This window comes from Pelmatolapia mariae, linkage group LG18 (genome assembly GCF_036321145.2).
Source record: "Pelmatolapia mariae isolate MD_Pm_ZW linkage group LG18, Pm_UMD_F_2, whole genome shotgun sequence".
In the NCBI taxonomy this organism is placed as follows: domain Eukaryota; kingdom Metazoa; phylum Chordata; class Actinopteri; order Cichliformes; family Cichlidae; genus Pelmatolapia; species Pelmatolapia mariae.
Window position 1 is genome coordinate 1035529 of NC_086243.1, and position 23393 is coordinate 1058921.

General features: G+C 40.3%; 2 protein-coding genes and 1 long non-coding RNA gene across 4 annotated transcripts; 1 reads left to right on the plus strand and 2 right to left on the minus strand.

Annotated features, from left to right (window-relative positions):
* Window positions 1-2534, plus strand: LOC134617227 (uncharacterized). The gene is made up of 3 exons (XM_063462428.1): window positions 1-319; window positions 429-710; window positions 1202-2534. The coding sequence occupies exons 1-3, from the start codon at window positions 103-105 to the stop codon at window positions 1342-1344; spliced, it is 642 nt and encodes a 213-aa protein (XP_063318498.1). The 5' UTR covers window positions 1-102; the 3' UTR covers window positions 1345-2534.
* A 144-nt stretch (window positions 2535-2678) lies between these two features.
* On the minus strand, window positions 2679-4836 carry LOC135932229 (uncharacterized). Its single transcript, XR_010573340.1, has 3 exons — window positions 4212-4836; window positions 3330-3513; window positions 2679-3065 (listed from the first exon to the last, which is right to left on the minus strand). It is a non-coding gene; the product is annotated as an uncharacterized LOC135932229 (long non-coding RNA).
* A 2032-nt stretch (window positions 4837-6868) lies between these two features.
* On the minus strand, window positions 6869-9988 carry tmem70 (transmembrane protein 70). Of its 2 annotated transcripts, none has more exons than XM_063461834.1 (3): window positions 9717-9988; window positions 8274-8373; window positions 6869-7456 (listed from the first exon to the last, which is right to left on the minus strand). In XM_063461834.1, exons 1-3 carry the CDS (start codon window positions 9882-9884, stop codon window positions 7011-7013), a joined length of 714 nt encoding a protein of 237 aa, XP_063317904.1. In that variant the 5' UTR covers window positions 9885-9988; the 3' UTR covers window positions 6869-7010. The 2 variants fall into 2 exon arrangements, with proteins under 2 accessions (XP_063317904.1, XP_063317903.1); XM_063461833.1 differs by having other exon boundaries at window positions 9702-9988.
* Between the last annotated feature and the right edge of the window lie 13405 nt (window positions 9989-23393).

Below are 23393 nucleotides of genomic sequence, written 5' to 3' on the forward strand. Positions count from 1 at the left end.
TTTCATTTGACGTAGACGTGACGTCGACGTAAAGCGCGAAATTTGACTGGCGGTCGGAAGTGAAAAAGATAAGCGCAAAATCACAGACAGACAGTACGCAAAATGCCTATGTCCTGTTGTGTTTACGGATGCTCCAGTAGGTCGACCAGAGAAACCGATAAACGGTATTTTAGGGTACCAAAAATAGCCCAACGAAGAGGAGAAAAATGGAAAATTCTAACCGAAAAACGTAGGAAAAAATGGATTTTAAATTTACGTTTACAGTCGGGAGGAGCAAAGTCTGCCAATGCCCGTGTCTGCAGCGACCACTTCGTCAGAGGTAATGTTATTTTTGCAAACGAACTTATTAGCATTAGGTTGTCGTTAAATTCTCGTTTACTTAGTGCTTTTAAGTTAGTAGTCTAATATTGACTTGATTGGGACTATAGGCTGCCCAAGTGCTTTGGATGACGAAGAGTCGGAGGACTGGGCTCCGACGGTCAATCTCGGCTACGAACGAAAACCCAGATCGGAATCAGTTCTCAAACGAGAGAAAAGAATGAAGCTTAAGGCAGAACAGCATCGATGTGCAGAGGCGATTTTGGATATGCAACAGACGGCTGAGAGCCCGGATTTGAGACTAGTGACAGTGGAGAACCCCGAACTGCAGCTTCCAGCTGAGAATCCACAACCAGAAGACTTCAGTGTGAATGAGACATTCACTTATCCAGGTAAGATATTGTGCTGAGATGTAAAACAAACAAGAATCATGTCAAAGAGAAAAAGATGCCATTATCTGTAATGATTATGGTCCAAGTTACATATTACATGTTTGTGATTTTTTAATCACAGAGTAAATCCATACCATTTTATTCAGAAAAAAAGAAAAAGTGGCACTTATTACCGTCAGGCACACACCACAGGTTTTTGTACACTGCTATGGTTCTTATATTGCCAGATTCCAGACAGTCTCCTTTCACAGATAAGTAAAGATATCCGTAATGTAAGGTTTCTGTGGTGAGAAACATATAAATATATTTTTTGTTTAGACGCAACATGTTTTTTTGTTGATTAAAAAAAAAATTACATTAAATTAACATAGTGAATTAAACACATTACACCAGATTCTAATAGCCCACTAAAAAACTCCTACAGTGAAAATGAGTAAAAATTGAGGTTGCCTCTATTATGCTGATTATGCTCCCCCACTGTTATATTGCAGGCTGTGCGGCTGCTGGATGCCAGACAGAGCTGACGATGGATGACATCGAGAAGATGGAGGATGTTTTGAGACAGAACACAGCAGAGCTGGTTGATCTTCGGAGCAAGGCTCTGGACACACAGTTCAGCCAGGAGGCTTATTAAAAAAATGAAGACAAGACAAAGTTCTACACAGGGCTCCCCAACTTCTTAGTTTTAATTCAGATTTTTGAACTGAGCGAGCCCTATATCACCTCGGGACCTATGTCTTTGTTGTCCAAATTTGAACAATTCATACTAGTTTTGCTGAGGCTGAGACTAAATCTGCCCCTGAAAGATTTAGCTTTCAGGTTCAATATTTCTCTGTCCACTGCTTCTAGAGTTTGGCATAAAGTAATTGACATACTTCATAAAAGGTTAGAGTTCCTAATTGAGTGGCCAGAGCGACATGTTCTTCAAGCTACGATGCCACTGAGTTTCAGACAGGCATTTGGATGTAAAGTGGCTGTGATTGTTGATTGCTTTGAAGTCTTTATTGAGAGACCATCTAATCTTCTTGCACAAGCTCAAACTTGGTCCAACTACAAGCACCATCACACTGTAAAATTTTTGATTGGTGTTGCCCCCCAAGGCTACGTCACTTACATATCTTCTGCCTGGGGAGGGAGAGTTAGCGATAAGCAGATCACAATAGAGAGTGGCCTCCTAAAGAACTTGTTACCTGGAGATATTGTCCTTGCAGATCGTGGGTTCAATATTGGCGATAATGTGGGGTTTTACTGTGCTTCACTACAGACACCGGCATTCACTAAAGGGAGAAAACAGCTGTCAGCCTATGAAGTGGCAGAGACAAGGAAAATAGCCAATTTACGTATCCATGTTGAGCGAGTCATAGGTTTAGTCAGGAGGAAATATCACATTCTGCAGAGCAGGGCTATGCCAATAGAGAACATGTCCACAAAGCCAGGTGAGACACATGCATTGATCGACAAGATTGGGGTAATTTGTTGTGCCTTATCAAATCTCTCCGAGTCTGTTGTCCCACTGGAGTAAGGGGGGTGGGTGGTAATCAATCAGTTAAAAAAAATTAAATGTCTTGTCACTGTCACGGCTCACAGAAGGGGGTGGAGAGGAAGAGTAGTGTCCAGTATCTGCTGCTTGGCTCTGGTGATAAGTAGAACAGGGTAGAGTAATAGTAGTACCTAAGTCCTGACTCCTGATTAGTCTGTAAATGTTTTCAAATGAAATATTTTTCTCCAACTGTCATATTGTGCTGGCAGTTTGTACAGTATTATACTGTGAGATGGATTGCAATCTATTTTGTTTATTTGTTTAAAAGTCTAATCTTGTAAATAAACCACCAATGTATTATTATGCTGCCTCAATAGCATTTAATCATTGTGTAGTGTTACACAACACTTAAATGACACAATTAAATGTACAATAAAATTAAATGACAATTTGTGCTCTAATGCTACGTCAGAGCAAATACAATAGCCAGAACTCATAATGACTACCATCAGGTCATAACAATATTCAAAATGTCATTATGTTGTCGTCCTTTTATCACATTACACATGTATGTTTGTAACTTGCTGTCCCAGTATTTCTGGGAGTATACTGTTTCTAAAAAAACACTCAACTTTAGGAATCGCATCATCCCAAAACTCAAGGTCAGGCAAAATCCTTTCAACAAATATGTCATTGCGGTTCCACACAACAAAGTCACAGTACTCTGCATTTGCAATGTGAAGCTGTGCCTGAATTTGGTAATAGTAGTCATGAGTTGGGTCCAGTGTGACATTATCCCCGTCACTGATGAGGCAGAAGCCCTTCTCCCCAGCACGCATGCGCAGGTTGACCGCATCTTTCTGAGAGTGTGGGCACTAAAATCACAGTGATGAGAACAACAATCAAGATTTATCTGATGAAACAGTGAAGAAGCAAAGATGATGGGTGTGGTCTGTGTTATCATAATCTCTCATTGCCCAAAACAAATGTCTATTTGAGACAGACAATAAAGCCTCATCTTATCTTAATTGAACAATAGATTAGAAATTAGAAAAGGTATTTCCTGCATTTTTACTCAGTTCACTGATTCTTATGGAAAGATGTCACACCTATGGCCTTGACTACAACAGAGTCAATACCTTAATCTCGCAGATGCCAGTTCCATGACAGTCACAAGTGACTATCCCATCAGGGGAGGACCCCATGTATGGCCACTTGGGGTTCAGCCAGAGACCGCTGTCCATACATGAGAAGCCTGCATGCTCCTGGCTCATAAGCTTCTCATATGCTCCTCTGGCTTGTGCTTCATGTTTGCATCCATAACTATAAACAGTACACATGCCAAACATGAAAAGGAAATTATTACTTAGTATTGGATGTGTAAAACAGTAAAGTGATGTATTATACAATATGCCATTACCCTAAACTATACTTAGTTCTTACCCTGTATAACCCTAGCCGTATAAGCCTATAACTAACCTCCATCTTCATAACACTTTTTTAGTTACAGTTATGGACAGTTTCATACCCCAAATCTTAACTCTGCCTTACCCTACATCAAACCCTAAATACCTTGTAGCAGCTGTGGTGAACCTATATGCCTCTGGATAGCATATGGCCTTGATCAAGCTCTTTGATGGTTGCTGGGGGTTGGTCTTAAGAACTTGTTTCAGCTTAGAGGCAGTTACGCGTCCAGCTCTTTGCCTAAACCAAATACTGCTTGCACTCTGACTTCGAGTCGCCCTCTCTACAGCCTGGACTTGGGACAGGGTGAGCTCTTCAAGCTGGAAGTCCAGGCATAGCTCTTCAAGGTCTTTGGGGGGGAGCTGCAGTGTCTCTGGTGTTCTGTACTCAGGCACAGTTTTAGGAAGCATGCTAGACTGGGGGACAAATTCTTTGTGGTAAGGTTCCCTAGACATCAGTGCTGCACTCCTTGGACAGTTTTTGCTTAAACTCTCAAAAAACCTACAGTATGTCTCTGAATCTCTCTGCACTCTTGGGCATGGAAGTGATTTCCCAACCTTTTGTGTACTTGTGCAGCCATCAATGGAACACTCAAGCTTTCGTTTTTTTGACTTTGCTGAAGAGAAGTCAATCAGAGTTACTGGGCAAGCAGGAATCTGGAAAAATTAAGCCAAAGAAGATCATTAAAATTTAAAAAGCTCTTTTCCAAAACGCTATATATTCGTTTCCAAAAATATTCGAAATTGAACAGTGATGGCAGTGGAGTGAGTATGTGTGTTTTAGGCTGGGTATAGTGGTTGGTTGGCAGTGAAGTGTGTGTGTGTATGTTGGGTGGGGATGGAGGTGCCATGTGCTGGGTATAAAAGGAGTGGAAAGTAAGCAGTTCCATGTTGATGAAAATGTGGTGTGAGGAGTTGTGAGTATTGAGGAATGCATGAGAAATGTGAATATATAAAGTGCTGCAGTCAGGTGTGTGTGTGTGCGCAGAAAACAAGTGCTAGGGTGTTGAGGCATGCATGAGAAGGGTGTGATATACAGTATACGGTTCTGCAGTCATGGTTATGTTAGTCATGAAAAAGGAAATGGCTTTTAAATGCTGTTATAGCGTTTTGGAATAGAACTCTTCATTTATTAAAGTACTGCCTTTTGTCTGACCCCTCACCTGCAACCTGCCCGGCTTGATTAGATCTACCAGGAGCTTGAAGCCCCCGCCGGTATAGCCTACAGGGTCATTGAGGCACTCAAGCTTCCCCACCACGACAAGGTAGCAGTATAGGGGAAGATATTTTATCCTACTGTCACATGAAGTCCCAATATAACATTCTTTATCCTTCATTTTGCTTTTTGGCTTACCTTTTTAACATGAGATGGCATCAGCCACTTGCACTGCTCTGATGTGCATGTCGCTCTCATTTTCACCCCAGCTTCAACTGCAAAAAGAACAACTCCAACGTGCGAGCATGATTCTGATAGTCTGGAAATAGAGCACATAATCTTTTTAACATGAAATGCAATATTTACAGTACATTTTGATGATGCATAGCTTACTAATACTAATGTGCAATGGCACTTTATTTGAAGTAACATGTTTATTTATTAACTCTTTCTCAACAGCCTATAGAGAAATCATTATCTAGGTGATGACATGACTGAATAGTTCTACCCTCTATCTGAAAAATGCATCTGAGTGTCATGAGGGATCTAAGGCAATCACACAAATTCTTAGCTGATGAATTCTTAGCTAAAAGAAAACACTCTCTCCCCACTACTACTGAAGTACACCTGCAAAATGCTAGCAGTGCCCTATATATGTGTGTGTGTGTGTGTGTGTGTGTGTGTGTGTGTGTGTGTGTGTGTTCTCATTGCAATAACATCCTACTTAATTAGGCTACTAACCCTGCCATACAATTGCAATGAGCTGCAATCACTTCTCCATCCTCCTTTGCAATTACCCAAGTCTTCAGAGGTGTCTCGTTAGACCTCTGGGAATGGTTTACCTTGAAACAAACAACTGTCACTCTAACGAAGTCCTAAGGATGTGGCATGTTTGTTGACGTTAAAGCCGCTACCGCTAACTGTTAGCGTGTTTAAGATAAAGCAATATAAGAACAAACACTCACCCTTGCAAACACCAAACTGTATCCATCACGGAGACGTTTTGTTCCAAGGTTGTGGACCCACCCGCTGACAAAAAAATTGTACGCCTCCAGACTCTTGAAAGCTTTCATTTGCTGCCTAGTGTAGTAAGAAGTCTGGAGGACCAAGTAGTTGGTGATATCCACAGCCTCGATAGTAGGCAAATCCTTTACTTCTGTGGTGTATTCGGACATTTTCAAAGAATACGGATCACGTCCGATATATTTTTTAACTATCTGTTTATATCTCTCCCGAGAAACGGGGTCTAAAGTTGCACAATAGCTGCTCTCCTGACTCTCCACAGTGTCCTCCATGTTTACTTCCGCCCTCCACTCAAAAATCGCGCTGCCTCCGCACGTCATCAGAACCACGTGACCGCAACCCAACTATTCTGGACAGGAGAGGCAGACAGTACCTAGTGATGCTAACGAGCTCTAGATTTATTTATGCAATACTTATATATAAAACTATGTTAGTTAGTCCAATTAATTTTAATCCTCTGAAAATATAAGACTAGGTAATAAGAAAGGTGTAATTCTTAAACAGTTAATGCAGTGGTCTTGTTTAACCCTTTGATTAAGTCTGCACACATGGACCTGACAGTATAGAGTACATACTGGAGAGTAGCACACCAGTACAATATGACAGAAGACCCAAACTTGAAGGCCATTAAATGTTATGCATTTGTATATTGATTTTCTGTCCCAGTCCTGTTCTAGGACACACAGCTTGATAGCAAGCGTGAGCCCAACCCAGCAGACACAGAGGACGGCCCCCAGGTAATGGCTGAGAGAACGAGGAACTGTTCTCAACTTCTTAAATTTAAAGAAACGAAAACAAAAACTAATCTGACAATGTTCAAACAATCAAACTGGCTGCAGAAACAAACCAACATTAAACGTGAGCTAAAATGATGATAGCTGTGGATATAAGTCTGGTCTCAGCCCTGGAACAGAGCATCCAGCTCTATGACTTTACTCTTGATAACTGACATCATTGCTCACATTTAAAGACTGCAGAAATTAACAGCTTCAGAAAGGCAACACACACAAGTCAGGATAATAAAGTTAGAATTTTATTTTATTAACACTTAATTACCATTATTATAGTGAAGACAAACGTGGGAGCATTTTGTCCGTGGATGTTTGTCTCTGGTAGACACAGAGTCTGAGCTGTGCACTCAGGTTTACTTGGTCAACAACATTCTGCCTCCTTAAGTCTCAGCTCTTGTCAGGTTGGTCCATGTCATCGGCTCTGAAACTGAACGGTTTGTCGTAGCCCATCAGATGATTGTAGTCGTGCGGGACGGGGAAAATGTCCGGGTTTACCAGGAACCCCACCTGCCCGGCGTAGAAAGTCGTGAACATCTTACTGACAGCCGGGATCCTCACCTGGCTCTGGTGGAACACGCTCTTTTTCTCGGTGAGGAACACGCTGTAGGTGACTGCTGTGTAGACATCTTTGTCTGGGTTGTGGTACAGGCGGATTATGTAACCCTTGGTGATGATGTGAAGAAGGATGGGGGTAAGGAAGGTAAAAAAGCCAATGACTCCACAGAAAGCTGCCTGCAAGGCAAAACTCTGGACTCCGAGTCCAGTTTTCAGGAGTATTTGTGGCATGAGGAAGAGGCTGGCTGCACTAGTGCTGTACGAGAACATCTTCACCCCTGCCAAAAAACAAGAGTCACATAGCCCGTGTTACTTCCAACAACAGTCCACATGTCCACACGTCAATGTCTAAGTAAAGCATGCCCCACTATCAGAGCCATGTTCAAAATATAATTCTACATGTTACATACTTACTTTCACAATTCAGTTTTATTAGTGTGCTACTATTGTGAATTACTGTAAAGACCCTGCAAAAGAAAGACGACAGACAGACGACCCAGTCTGGACAAGCATTCAGAGACAGCGGGCAGAAAGAACTCCCTGATAGGAGTCTTCTTCAATGCGTCCCCTCTTTGTCAGCATCTGTGCCAACATTTCCAACACAACAAACAATAGTGCGTACGCACTGTATACAACAGAATCAAGGCGTGATCAGCAAAGGTCCTGTAGGAGCTGACCAATCAGAGCAGAGTGGACTTTTTAGTAGGTGTCCACCTGGCTTTTTTCTTTTTTTAAAGAAAACATATGTTGAATGGATTAAGATTTTAAAATAAATCTCAATAGCTCTTCACCAACAAACTCACAGGTTTACTAACCGAAGTGTTTCAACAGCTTATATAACTCGATGTCATGGTTTCCTGGAGTAAAAGAGGAAAAGTCAGTCTTATTATCCTTTCTGACATTAGTCACAATGATGAAACATCCACACCAAGACTCAAACTTTGCCTAATGAGGGCTTGAAGACTAACATTTTGGAACAAGAGTTTAACTGTTTGTTTTTGTCTACAAGCTTACAGTTATTGGACGCACTGAGGCCTGTGGTGAACAACAGCTGTTGTTGTTATGATATTTCACAACAAGATGCAAGTGACTGACCCCGAACAGCTAAACCCAGGCTGCCAGTATAAATGAGGTTTCCGTGCTCGGAGGGTGGCGCCGTGGAGATGACACGGGTGGACGGACCGTGGGACTGCATCTGGTCAAAAACAACAAAAGGAACAAAATGTGTTTGGCACTGGGAGACGATTTTACAACTACAATTCCTCCAAAAATGGGACGTCGTGCAGGATGTAAATAAAACCAGAATGCAATGTTTTGCAAAAATCATAGCCACATATTACATCCACAATAGTACATAAAATGTTAGAGAAATGTTTCATTTTATGAAAAAAAAAGATCATTTTGAATTTGAGGACAGTAACACATCTCAGAAAAGTTCTAAGAACTCGGCCCGGTCCCTTACACACAGGTCTGTGCAGACTGTCAGAACCATCTGAGCTCTTTGTCCAACTTTACTTCTGAGAAACTTATTTTATAGGTTTATTTTTTTTAAATATATTAAATATATATATATATATATATATATACACACTGCCAGTCAAAAGGTTGGACACACCTTCTCATTTAATGGTTTTTCTTAATTTTTACGACTTTCTACATTGTAGATACAAACTGAAGACTAAACCATATTTAGAGTTATTTATCATTGTTTTCTTTGCTCATGGAGAGAGTGCATATATATATATATACACACACACATGAAAATACACATAATATATCTTGCTTGATATATTTGATGTCTTCAGATCGTGTACACACACACACACACACACACACACTCTCTCCATTTAAACATCTGATATATTTTCTATGTTGTACTGTCAATAAAACATTTATGACGTATAGAAACCGCCACTTGTCTTTCTTTTGAAACTGTTCATTTTTTTATTCGAACCTGGATTATACTTGTGTGTAAATATTTGCACTTCATTACAAAGAGCCAAAACACATCAAAGTATTTTCTACAGGCGATGGTCAAATATTTCTAAGAACATAAGGACGACCACTCTTCAAGAACAACACAACTCAACGAACTAAGGGTCCTAACATGTATCAGCTGATTCTGTAAATCTAATGAAGTGGTTACCGGATACTCAGACATGCTCATGTCACCGTTTATCTGTCTGTATTTATTGATGAGTGTAGTCTCCACGTGCTTTTGTCTGTTATGACCTCTGTAAATGTTCACCTCAGCACAATCTGTCACATGCTTCTGTCACCATCCAGCTGACATTACCCTCCCAGGGACCGCCCACGTCACTGTACGGCTCAGCTGACACATTTACGTCACTCACGCTTAACCTTTCAGAACAGCGGTGAGCATGTTACTGTAGAAACGCCGGTTAGCTGTTAGCTGGAGCAGTGCAGCACTGTTACTCATGACATCATCAGCGTAGCTTAAACGTATGCAGTAAAGCGTCACGATGCTGATGCAGCGCCCATGTGTCGCATCTATCCGTGTACCTGACGGTGAAATACCTCGTTGAGAGCCAGGAACGAGTGCCTGAGAGTTCGCTGCTTCCTCCTCGCTGCGCTCACACAGCACACGGAGAATGGCGCGCGATGCTGCGCGAAATTTAACTGACTGTTACTGAAAATCCGGGGAAGAGCGCGAGACCGTAACCGCAGGAAACGCACAGACAGCATCTTTGACGTTTTTCTTTACTTTCTTTTTTATTACTGCTAAAAGCGGCCCTGACTCTCTGACCTACGAACTCCACACACGCTGCAAATCTCGCCTCCGTTTCTTCTTCTTCTGTGAGGTTTAATGTGTCTGCTGCTGCATTAGCGCCATCCTGTGGAGACTAAGAGTATGTCTCCTTCTTTGTGGTTATCACAGTAAACACAGAAGCCTTTTCTCGATATATTTTCTTTCATAAATTGGTTTGTTGTTCAAATACAGATTTACTAACAAACTGAAACAGCTTCATGTGTGTTAACACAACACTTCATCACATTCACAGCTTGTTGTCTAACATTCTCAAACTTTTCTCAAAGATGCTCTCAGATGTTATTAGCAGTTCTCAATATGCTGATTTGGGTTCAAGTGGTCCCCTTTCTTATAAGTTTGATACTAATTACTAAGTTGATGTTGTTACCACGATCGTGACAGCTTTGACTGGCAGCTGCAGTAACAGAGAAACTTGCAACTGCAGATACAGTACAGCCACCATCCTCTCGCTATATCGGAGTTCCAGGGTTTTAAACAGTGTTTACTTTGTTGTTCTTAATACAGAAAATCCCAGTTCAACATGCAGGCTCTACATTTTCATTTCTTGTCTTCATTTTATGCACAAGACTGTTCATTTCAGATTAATCCCTTTTAATCCAGTTATATAGAATTATTTCTCTTTAAAACTGTTTGTTAAGCACAATTTACTCAATAATATCTCCTTTTTACCAAGTCATACACTTTAAAGTCAGACATTCAGAGATCAGAGTGTCCTGTGTGTCGACTCATTCCTCACACACACACACACACACACACACACACACACACACACACACACACACACACACACACACACACACACACACACACACACACACAGCTGTTTCTACATACAATGGGTTTCAGTTAGGCCTGAATTAAGCCTGTCTTAGTTTATATTTCCTTATTTCTTATTTTATTTAAAATAAGTCTACACACACAGGGCTAGACTGGGACATAAAATGGGCCCGGGCATTTTGACTGGAGACCGGCCCACCAGGTATTAAAGCCATAAAGCCTTTGAAGGAAAACAAACGCTGTTGTGACAGTGATGTACAGTCTTGTTGGTATATGTATGATTTCTATACATTTTACGTCAGATAAAAACTTTGGTTGTAAGAGTCAGATAATTATTTATTAAAAGCGAGACATTTTAAGTGAGAATAAGAAAGTATGTCTTTGTGCCCCCCTTTCCCTGTTAATGCCCTACCTGCCCCCCTGGCAAAACTTTGCTAGCCCCGCCCCTGCACAGTTACCAGCTGTCAGCTACTTAGAAAAGGATCCTGGTGTTATTTGTCTCTCAGAAACAGTTCATAACTTCAACTCATTCATGTCACCTAAAAGGTAAACCTGTTTCTCCATCACCTGTTCAGCTCTGATGGTTCAGTAAGGACATCTCCTGGTTTCATCTTCATGTTTCCCTCTCACCACATATCCAAACCGACATCATGACCAGCAGCTTTACAGCTGTGGCTCCAACAAACATCAGCTGATACTAGAAATTAATATTAAATACATTCTAACAACAGCTGATCAAGCTTAAACGTGCTGCTGTTGTTTAGCGCGACATCCGCTGGTTTCCTCTTTCTGGCGCAAAGTGGGCGATAAACAAACGAGAGACGATCAGCTGATCATTGATCAGTTTCATGATTGAAGTAGAAACAGGAGAGAGAGGGGGAGAGAATGAGAGGAGGAGAGGCAGCTGTGCAGCAAAGACAGAATGAATCCAGCTTTGTTTCATTGTAGCTGAAGTCCGGGACAAACTGTGTTCCTTTTCAGCTCAAAACGAAACGCGTAATATTTTCTCTGAATGCGAGACGATTCCGTTTGTACAGGACGGTTGGCAACTCTACTAACTAACCTTATGAATAAAATAAAGTTCACTATCAGTAACATCATAGCACCCACCCAGCTGTATAGAAACTCCGTCATGCTAGCTAGTACGCAGTACGAGTTATTGTAACTGACTGTAAAAAGTCAGCACAACGAAAATAAACTCCACCTAAACTTGGTTTATATCTGACCCAGATAGACTGCAGGTCATAACTTCTTACCTGAAGTTCAGTTCACCTGACACTCGGACCGGCGGCCGCCTCGGGTCTCTCCTCCTCCTGCCTCCCCTTTCTCTCATCCACCTGCTGGCCTCTGTGGAAGCTCCAAATAACTGAGTTATTTTTACACATCTGCCAGCATCTGGCCAATCACTAAAATAGAGGATGAGGATGTATGTTGCTCATTGATTTTTATATGGCTTTCAACTCTATTTAGCACCTGTTGATCTTTTAGTGTTTAAAGCTTTTGGATTTTGTTGATAAATTTAGAAACATTTCGATCTCACTATGAAAATACTAAATTCTTGCTTCCTTAGCTGGAGGTACTTTACAAGCATAATCAAACATGGAATTAAACAGGGCTGCCCTATCGCTCCATTTCTCTGTATAACAGCTGCTGAAATGCTCTCAATTTCTATCAGAAATTCGGCTATTGCACCATTGAATGTTCTTGGTTGTACATTGCCAACCAATCAAACAAAAAAATTATGAAACACCTTTCTGAATTACCACAAATTTTAGATGCAGTTTGCATCATTTACTCAGTTGCAGAACAAGTTCTCTCTCCCTGCGTCCCATTTTTTTCATTATTTACAGATAAGAAACTATGTTCGTCAGAGTATCCTTAATTTTCCATCTCTTCCGGAAGAGGGGTCAATTTTTACACTCCTTCTGAGTTCCCCGGATTCTAAAAAGTTGGTTTCTGGTTTTGTGAAAGCTTTTTCAGAGTATTTAAATCTTAAATCTGACTTTTTGAAGATGGCATGGGAGGAGGAGCTTGGTTTGCAAATTGGAGCTGAGGTGTGGGAGAGGAGTCTGTGTAGGATCCATTCTTGCTCTATAAATGCAAGGCATCAGTTAATTCAATTCAAAGTGCTTCACAGACTTCATTATTCAAAAACTAAACTGCACAGGATTTTTCCTTCTATTAGTCCGACATGTGATCGTTGTAAACTTGGAGAAGGCTCTCTCACTCATTTATTTTGGACTTGTCCTAAATTGCATAACTATTGGTTGGACATTTTTAAATGTTTTTCTGATATCTATAATTGCACATTAGAGCCGGACCCAATAATTGCATTGTTTGGATCTTCCTCTTCCCTTTTACACCTCAGCTCTGCTGCACAAACTACAGCTTTGTTCGGAAAGGTAATTGCTAAGAAAATTATCTTGACTCTCTGGAAGTCGGATATTGTACCTCAATTCAAAATGTGGCTGACAGAACTGACTGCTTTACTGCATATGGAGAGAATTAGGTACACATTAGCAGACAAACTTAGTAATTTCTTTGATGTGTGGCAGCCATTTTTAGACCATGTATTAAAACAAAGTCCTGTTTGATCGATCACCAATAACTCAGCTTACCACCTTAGCGTTTTATTTCTGTTTATTGTCAGTGTTGAAGTAGTATTTTTGTCGTTGCAGTGTAATCTTTTGCCTTATTTGTGTGTTTTTGCCCTTGCTGTTGTGTTGTCTGTTGTTTTTTTTTTGTTTTTTGGGGTTTTTTTGTCTCTTTTTTTCCTTATATCAAAAAATCTCAATAAACATACTTAAAAAAAAAACAAATAAAAAAACCCTCTGTGTTTGTTCGAAATCACCACCCTTTCAGCTTGTTCGTGGCCAAAAGTGGCCACCAACAGATTAGGTCTGTTGGTGGCCACTTTTTTGAAGATTTGAAGACAACCTCAAATCTCGCAATTTTATATAATTGCATTGCTACTGAAATTTCTTGTATTATTAATAGTAGAGTCTGGGACATGTAATTGATTCACATCAACATTGATTATAATGCATTGTTATTTTTTTGCAGGGAGAGCAAAAACATAAAAACTCCCTCTCAGCTTGTTCGTGGCCAAAAATGGCCACCCCTTGTTTACATTTACAAAATGCTATAAAATTCATATATATTAAGAAAAAATTCCACTTTTTTTGACTTGACTGAATTTTTTAGATTAGCATCTGTGCTGTTCATCAAGACCAAAATTTCAATCAAATCCATAATTTTAACCCTTTAAATACCAGTTAAATCACATAATTTTAATGATTTACATAGGGATAAAAGCATAAAATCCCCATTTCTTTTCCTAAATAATACATGCAGACTGATTTATTTTCTAACCATGATGGAGGTTAGATGCGTAGCAATAATTAAAATATCAATGAGTTTTATGCATCTTTGTTTTTTTTTTGTGCAGTAACAGAAAAACAAAAAAACTCCCTCTCAGCTTGTTCGTGGCCAAAAATGACCACCCCCTGTTTATGTTTACCAAATGCTATAAAATTCATATATATTAAAACATTTTTCTACTTTCATTGACTTGATTTTTTAAATTAGCACCGCTTCTAGTCATAAAAACCAAAATATAATTCAAATTCAGATATTATACCCTTTGAATGCCAGTCAGATTATGTATTATTATAGTAAAAATAGTAATAAAGTTCACATCTTTTAGCATATGAATGATGAAACCTAATACTTTTTTGATCATCGTTGCAGGTCAGTACCAGTAACAGTAACAATGATTTATTTTTACTTTTTTTTTTTTGGGGGGGGGGGGGGGGGGGGGGGGGGGGGGTATGAATGGCCAAAAAGAAAATCACACATGGTGTGTTAATGACCAAATAACCACTGAAATGACCAATAAAATGATCAAAATTTATATTCCAGTGTGTGTGCTTCTGTGTGCATCCTCATTAGCAGCAAGATGTGCTAACCACAGTAGAGTGGTCTTTGTAGGCACACTTTCTACACCTGGTAGAAGGGGCTGCTGTTCCAATTCTGGAGGTGCGCCTTTTGCATCTTCTTTTCATTTTTGCATCTTCTTCTCATTTTGTTGGTGGGGTGTGGGTCACACTCTGGTTCAGACTACTGTATCTTGAGATCAATGGCAGAAGTGGCTGAGAATCAGGGACAAGGGTGTCTTGCAGTTGTTGAGGTCACCAGCATGTGCCCCAGCTCTCCCAGGATCACTCTTCATTTGTTGGTTGTAGAGGACTCCCCCACTTCAGTGAAGTTGTTTCCAGCGGGACAAAGACATCGTTTCCCAAGACATCCAGGAAATTAGAGAAAAGAGCCAGCAGCCATCAGCTGCTGTTGCTAACAAGCTATTTCTGAAGAAGAAGTACTTCCGGTGTGAAATGAAGGAAGGAGAACATCTCAATGATCATTTAAAAAGGATGAAGGAACTTACTGATCAGCTAGGGGCAATAGGTTCTGTAATTGAAGAGGAAGATCAAATTGTCATCCTTCTAGGTAGTTTGCCACCCAGCTATGCAACTGTTGTTACTGCTTTGGAGACAAAGATCGACAGTCTGACACTACAGTTTGTTCAACAAGCCTTGATAAATGAGGAACAAAAGCGAGTGCTTACTGACAACACTACTGTGTCCAGTAGTGTATCAGCTATGTCATCTCAGATGCATAGAAATGAGCAGAGTGGATCAAAAACAGTGGGAGCAAAGAGCTCCGACTCATGGAGATGTTACAAATGTGGGAAGGAAGGACATATCAAGCGTGATTGTCCAAGCATTAAAAAGAAATACAAAGCCCACAAGGCTAAAAACGCGGTGTATAAGGACAAAGAGGACTCATATGAGGGAGCTTTTGTTTTAAATGAGTCATGTCAAAGTTATGCACAACAAGAAGAATGGTTAATTGATTCAGGAGCGTCAAAACACATGACATGGAATAAAGAAGCTCTACAAAACTACCAAGAGTTTTCAGAACCACAAACAGTGAAACTCGGTGATGGCAGAGTAGTCGAGGCTTTAGGTCTGGGCAACATAACAATGAAAATGTCATTCAGAGTTAGTGATGGAAAAGATGTCACAATGTTTGATGTGCTGTATGTTCCCAAATTATCAATGAACCTTTTCTCAGTGGGAGCTGCTGCCAAGAAGAGAAACACAGTGAAGTTCAAAAGGACTCATTGCTACATAAGAGGAAAGAATGGAGCTCTCCATGGAATGGGAACACAACGATCTGACGGATTGTATCAGCTGGATATCGAGGGAAACTGCACAACTTGTCATGGAGCGTCAACTGCATCAGTTCCAGCAAGTATGTGGCATCAGCGCCTAGGTCACACTACAAATCTGAAAAAACTCAAAAACTTGGTAAAAGGAGTTAGCTTTACAAAAGAAGAGGAGGACATTTTTTGTGTTGAGGGCAAATTATCAAGAAAGCCTTACAAATCAGTGGGAGAAATACGATCAAAACGCAAGTTGCAATTAGTGCATAGTGACGTTTGTGGTCCTTTTCAAACTGAGTCACTACACTGTAAAAAAAAAAAATCCTAAAAAAACAGTAATATTCCGGCAGCTGGGGTGCCAAAATAATACCAGAAAATACCAGAAAATAACTTTCCCATGAAAATACGGTTATTTTCAGTAATGACAATACAGCTTGTTGCCCTAATTTTACATGGGATTTTGCCTTTAACAAGTGCTTTTAAACATTAAATTAGGAACATTTTAATGTGATTAAACAATGAAATTACCTATAAACAAGGTCAATGAATGCGGCAATATGAATAAAAATACTTAAATGTACAGAAATATACAGTTAACAGTTGGTTTAAATAATAATGGATTGCATTTATATAGCGCTTTTCGAGACCCTCAAAGTACTTTACAATTCCACTATTCATTCACTCTCACATTCACACACTGGTGGAGGCAGCTACATTTGTAGTCAGAGCTGCCCTGGGGCAGACTAACAGAGGCGAGGCTGCCATATTGCACCATCGGCCCCTCTGGCCATCACCAGTAGGTGGAAGGTGAAGTGTCTTGACCAAGGACAAACGAAGGAGAGTGTCCGAGCATTTTCCATAGCATTACATTTGAATTTAATAGTTCAATCTTTCAAATAACGGACAAATATTTGTGAAATTATGATACATTTGTGAATGTATTTTAACAATCTAAATATGCATATGTACAGACAAATACATTTAAAAAACAAGAAAATTATGTTTTATTACATTTACAGTGATTTTACGTTAATTTACATTTGAAATGTGAAATCACAGTCTATTTATGTAAATTTAATGAGATTCTAGAAGAACAGAACAAAACTGTAAAATACACAGTAAAATACTTTTATATTGCATTTTTTTTTACAGTGTAGGAGGAAAAAAGTACTTTGTAACTTTCATTGATAACTACTCCAGATGTTGTAAAGTCCATTTCATAAGAGAAAAACGGAAGTCCTGAGCAAGTTCAAAGAGTTTGAAAGAACCTTCTCAAATGAATGTGGACAGGGAGTAATAAGACTCAGAACTGACAATGGTGGGGAATACACATCTAAAGAGTTTCAAGAATATTTGAAAGCTCAAGGCATCCACCATGAAATGACTGAAATGACACCATTGCAGAGAGAAAAAACAGAACTCAGCTAGAAGTATGCTGTCACATGCAAAGTTGCCAAACACATTCTGGGCAGAAGCTGTTGCTACTGCAGCTTACATACAGAATAGGCTCCCAACATCTGCTTTAAAGAACGAAACACCCTATCAGAGATGGTATGGAAAAAAACCAAACATTAGCCATATGAAAGTATTTGGATGTGTTGCTTATGCTCATGTTCCAGACACAGAGAGAAAGAAGCTGGACAAAAAGGCAGTGAAAGTTCCTGGGATATGCAACCAATGCAAAAGGCTACCGACTGTGGGATGAGGAAAAAAGAAAAATACTGATTCGACGAGATGTGGTCTTCAATGAAACAGAGTTTAAATGCAAACAAAGTGAAAATGACCTCTGTTTGGGGAATGAGGTGACACTACACACGGGTGAAAGACAAACAAGTACTGAGGAGACTGTCGCCAGTGAGGCTGCAAAAGGAGATCAGCGGAACAGAAGACCTCCAAAGAGATATGGATTTGAGGAGTTTGCTGACGTAGTTACAGTTGACCATTATGCAAACATCTGTTGTGTCACAGAACCAAATACACTGGAAGAGGCTATAAGAAGCAGCTGATTTGGAATATGAGTCACTGCTGGAAAATGGCACATGGGATGTAGTGGATCCACCAAATGATCGCAAAGCAGTTGGATCAAAATGGGTCTTTAAAGTTAAGCATCACAGTGATGGACAAGTGGAAAGGTACAAGTGCCGACTTATTGCCAAAGCTATTCACAGATTTATGGTGCAGACTATGATGAAACATTCTCTCCAGTTGTACGATTTGGTTCAATTCGTACATTGTTATCATTTGCTGTGCAAAACAACCTGAATGTGCATCAAATGGATGTTGTGACTGCATTCTTGAATGGACACCTGGAAGAGGAAATCTACATGGAGCAGCCGGAGGGTTACATCAAACCTGGACAGGAACATCTAGTGTGCAAACTAAACAAGTCAATATATGGACTGAAGCAGTCTCCACGTTGCTGGAGCAAAGCTTTTACAGAGTTCATGAAAATTTTGGGTTTTACACAGAGTACTTCAGATCAGTGTGTGTTTGTTAGAACAGGTCAGGAGTTGGAAATATTGGCTGTGTATGTTGATGATCTGATTTTGATTACAGAATCAACAGAGAGCATGAAGAACTTAAAGGACACTCTGAAGAAACACTACAAAATGAAGGACATGGGTGAGCTATCCTACATTCTGGGCATCTCAGTGGTCCAAGACAAGGACAAAAACCATGTAAAAGTATGGAATGGACAGTGCCAATCCAGTAGCAACTCCAGCTGACACAAATGTCAAATTAAGAAAGAGTGATGATGTCAGTGAACCTGTAAACCCAAGCATGTATCAGTCAATGGTTGGAAGTTTATTGTATGCTGCCATGGCCACACGACCAGATATAGCACAAGCAATGAGTGTGGTGTCAAGGTTCAATGGAACCCAAACACTACACACCTGACAGCTGTGAAAAGAATCCTGAGATATTTGAAAGGAACTCTAAACCTGGGGCTCAAATATCAAAGGACAGAAACAGGAACCTTGATTGGGTATTCAGATGCTGATTGGGCAGGTGATCAGGACGATCGACGTTCTACAACTGGAAACATCTTTCTACTTGCAGGAGGTGCAGTTAGTTGGCTTAGCAAGAAACAAGCAACAGTTGCACTTTCAACTGCAGAGGCTGAGTATATTGCTTTGAGCCAAGCCGCACAAGAAGGAGTTTGGTTAAGACAACTACTAACTGAGCTTGGAATGGAAACCACAGCAACAGTGATCCTGGAGGACAATCAAGGAGCAATTGCAATCGCAAAAAATCCAGTTGATCATGCAAGAACAAAGCACACAGACATTCGTTACCACTACATTCGTGAATGTGTGCAAAATGGACAAATCCAGCTGAAGTATTGCTGTACAGAAAACATGAAGGCTGACATCTTAACCAAACCACTGCCTAGACAAAAGTTTGAGTATCTCAGAGAGAAGATTGGACTGTGTTCAGTTTAAAAGGGCTATCATATGCTTAACATGCCTATATTATGCTTATGTTAAGATGTCAAGCATATCTACACCGCATTCATTACTCCAAGGCAAGACTGGCCAAAATATTTCCAAACATAGATGCAAGCTGTGAGAGATGTAGAAATCCCTCTGTAGATTTAACACATATGTTTTGGTCATGTCCGACTTTAAAAGCCTACTGGTCAACAATTTTCAAAACATTGTCTGAAGCATTGAATGTTGAGCTTCAACCCAATGCAGCTATGGGTATATTTAGTGTCACAGATAGAGGACATAGAACATTAAGGAAGAGTCATGAAAACATAATCGCTTTCACTACACTGCTTGCATGTAGAAGGATATTATTGCATTGGAAGTGAAAAAAGCCACCCAAAGTGGCTTTGTGGTTCAGTGACCTGACACAATCTGTACAGCTGGAAAAGATAAAGTACGCTCTCAAGGGGTCGAAGGAGAGATTCTTTGCCGTTTGGGATACATTGCTAAAACATTTAGAGAAAATTAAAACCATACCCACCTGATAGATGCTTGACAGCTGCCGTACATCCTTTTTCTGTATGATTGTGATTAATTTTGTGCAAACTATTCCCCTTTAAGTGCACATCTTCAAATATGGTGAATTTCCTTGTACCTCATTTAAATTCACTTTATTCATTTATTTATTTAAATTTTTTTCTCTTCTGGATCGGTGTCCAACATGTTCTTGGGGTGGGGTAAATATATAAAAAGGAGCATTGTGGCCTTGCTACATGTATATCTTTGTACTACCATTGTTGATGCTCAATAAAAAAAAAGAAGAAAAAAAAGATGTCAAGCATATTGTAATGCAGAATAATAGTTTTGTCTAAGATGGACACAGTACATTTTTTTCTTTTGTGTGAGTTCAAAACAAAAGAGAAAATGTTTTATTTTCTAGTAACACTGTGATATAGGTGCATATTTTTGGGGGGAAAGAAATAAGCAATGGCAGTCAAGTAAGTGAACTCCACGGTAAAATTAAGTGGGAGTGTTGTAATAGTAATTTTACAATGTATGTTGAAGGGATATTACTGCCCTCTGTTGGTGTGTCTGTGCATTACATGCAATAAAAGGTGTTCGTTAAAAACATCAAACGTTAACCATCGTCGGCCTGATCACTGCTGGAGAGGAGACGGCTTACAGGGAAGAGATGGCTCAGCTGGTGTCCTGGAGCCTGGAAAATAATCTCTCCTTAAATGCTGAGAAGACTAAGGAGATGATTATTGACACAAGAATGAGGAAAGACTAGCACGCCCCACTATGCATTAACGGGACTCAGTTGGGTGAAGACATTCAAACTCCCCGGCACCCACATCAGTGAGGATCTCACCTGGACCCATAACACACGGTAGATCATCAAATAGGCTCAACAATGACTCTTCTTCCTAAGGAAGCTGAGAAAATTTGGACTCACCTCAAAACTTCTCAGTAACTTTTACAGATGCACAGTGGAGAGTATCCTGACAAACTCCATCATAGTGTGGTACAGGAACAGCACCACTCAGGACAGGAAGGCTCTCTAGCGTGTCGGCACAACTCATCTGTGGAGTACCACTCCCACCACTACAGGACATTTACAACACTCCTACCATCTAGCAGACGCTACAGGAGTGTGAAAGCAAGGACAACCAGACTAAAAACCAGTTTCTATCCACAGGCCATCAGGCTACTGAATCACTGACTATGTCGAACTGTTTATCCATAACTGTAAATTTGCACTTTTGCACACTTATACACAACATAATACAACTGCAATTACCCCTAACCTGTAAATTTGCTATTCTGTACATAGCTCTACATATACACTGTTGGGATTAAGTAATTTGCAGTGCCTCAATAATGCTATGCTTTTTACTAATAAGTGTTATAAAGTTATATAGTGTAGTATTAAGTGGACACAGCCCTGAAAAATAAAGGCATGAGACCATGTGTCCTTGTCCTGTAGACTCTCGCTCACGCTTTCCTGGGAAAATGTACATAAGAGGACCATCTCTAGTGGAAAGTTACTGAGACACTGTTGTTCAGACTAGAATGAGAGAGCTTCTGTAATAAAACTGTTAAGCGCGCGTCACCATTTTGAGATCCGCGGCAACGTGTCATGCAGGACGCATCTCCCCTCTAGAAGTAATGTGAAAGAGAAATAAAGTGTTAAATGGTCTACTGAGCAGTGTTTTGTCTTCCATTGGATGCCTCTGAGGAATCAAAAGAACTCAGTGAAGTGTTGATATTTAACAACACCTTAATATTGCATACTCTGTATAAATTATCACTGTGACATTGTTGCAGCCATAGCTGGACTGGCCATGTGATTTTTCGTTTTTATGGGCCGATGATTTGTTTTTTGGTTTGTTTGTTGTTTTGGGTTTTTTTGTAACGGTATAAACAATGAAAGGTGGTGGATTGGCCAGATGCTGGCCGATGTGTAAAAATAACTCAGTTGTTTGGTGGTGGCTATGGTGGAGCTTCCACAGAGGCCAGCAGGTGGATGAGGGAAAGGGGAGGCAGGAGGAGGAGAGACCCGAGGCGGCCGCTGCTCCGAGTGTCAGGTGAACTGAACTTCAGGTAAGAAGTTATGACCTGCAGTCTATCTGGGTCAGATATAAACCAAGTTTAGGTGGAGTTTATTTTCATTGTGCTGACTTTTTACAGTCAGTTACAATAACTTGTACTGTGTACTAGCTAGCATGACAGAGTTTCTATACAGCTGGGTGGGTGCTATGATGTTACTGATAGTGAACTTTATTTTATTTATAAGGTTAGTTAGTAGAGTTGCCAACTGTCCCATAAAAAGATGGAATGTCTCGCATTCAGAGAAAATATTACGCATTTCGTGTTGAGCTGAAAAGGAACACAGTTTGTCCCGGACTTCAGCTACAATGAAAAAAGACACAAAGCTGGATTCATTCTGTCTTTGCTGCACAGCTGTCTCTTCTCCTCTCATTCTCTCCCCCTCCCTCTCCTGTTTCTACTTCAATCATGAAACTGATCAATGATCAGCTGATCGTCTCTCGTTTGTTTATCGCCCACTTTGCGCCAGAAAGAGGAAACCAGCGGATGTCGCGCTAAACAACAGCAGCACGTTTAAGCTTGATCAGCTGTTGTTAGAATTTATTTAATATTAATTTCTAGTATCAGCTGATGTTTGCTGGAGCCACAGCTGTAAAAGCTGCTGGTCATGATGTCGGTTTGGATATGTGGTGAGAGGGAAACATGAAGATGAAACCAGGAGATGTCCTTACTGAATCATCAGAGCTGAACAGGTGATGGAGAAACAGGTTTACCTTTTAGGTGACATGAATGAGTTGAAGGGAAGTTATGAGCTGTTTCTGAGAGACAAATAACACCAGGATCCTTTTCTAAGTAGCTGACAGCTGGTAACTGTGCAGGGGCGGGTCTAGCAAAGTTTTGCCAGGGGGCCAGGTAGGGCATTAACAGGGAAAGGGGGGCACAAAGAAATACTTTTCTTCCTTATTCTCATTTAAAATGTCTCGCTTTTAATAAATAATTATCTGAATCTTACAACCAAAGTTTTTATCTGACGTAAAATGTATAGAAATCATACATATACCAACAAGACTGTACATCACTGTCACAACAGCGTTTGTTTTCCTTCAAAGGCTTTATGGCTTTAATACCTGGTGGGCCGGTCTCCAGTCAAAATGCCCGGGCCCATTTTTTGTCCCAGTCCAGCCCTGGGCACAACACGCAGTGAATTAAGCAGGTGCATTAAAAAATAAATGGCCGGGCCAGCGGTGCACATCGCAAATTAGCTCGCATAGACACATTAGTTGTGCTGTTTCTTAATGATGGTATCTTAGCTAACAACCCCAACTACCAGATTCAACTTGTAATTGGCTAAAAATAACTTAGCCTACTGGTGAGAGGGACGTTGCTAGCTGGCAGTTTTTTCAAGCGATGTTGAAATTTTCACATTCCAACACTTCAAATGC

Excerpts from the sequence above, each read along its gene's own strand:
- LOC134617227 (XM_063462428.1), top strand. The coding sequence starts at position 103 with ATGCCTATGTCCTGTTGTGTTTACGGATGCTCCAGTAGGTCGACCAGA. Across the intron at positions 320-428 it reads CAGCGACCACTTCGTCAGAG|GCTGCCCAAGTGCTTTGGAT; the intron begins GTAATGTTATTT and ends TTGGGACTATAG. Across the intron at positions 711-1,201 it reads TGAGACATTCACTTATCCAG|GCTGTGCGGCTGCTGGATGC; the intron begins GTAAGATATTGT and ends GTTATATTGCAG.
- tmem70 (XM_063461833.1), bottom strand. The coding sequence starts at position 9,884 with ATGCTGTCTGTGCGTTTCCTGCGGTTACGGTCTCGCGCTCTTCCCCGG. Across the intron at positions 8,374-9,701 it reads ACGAGGTATTTCACCGTCAG|ATGCAGTCCCACGGTCCGTC; the intron begins GTACACGGATAG and ends GTTTTTGACCAG. Across the intron at positions 7,457-8,273 it reads CCTGGGTTTAGCTGTTCGGG|GGGTGAAGATGTTCTCGTAC; the intron begins GTCAGTCACTTG and ends GTTTTTTGGCAG.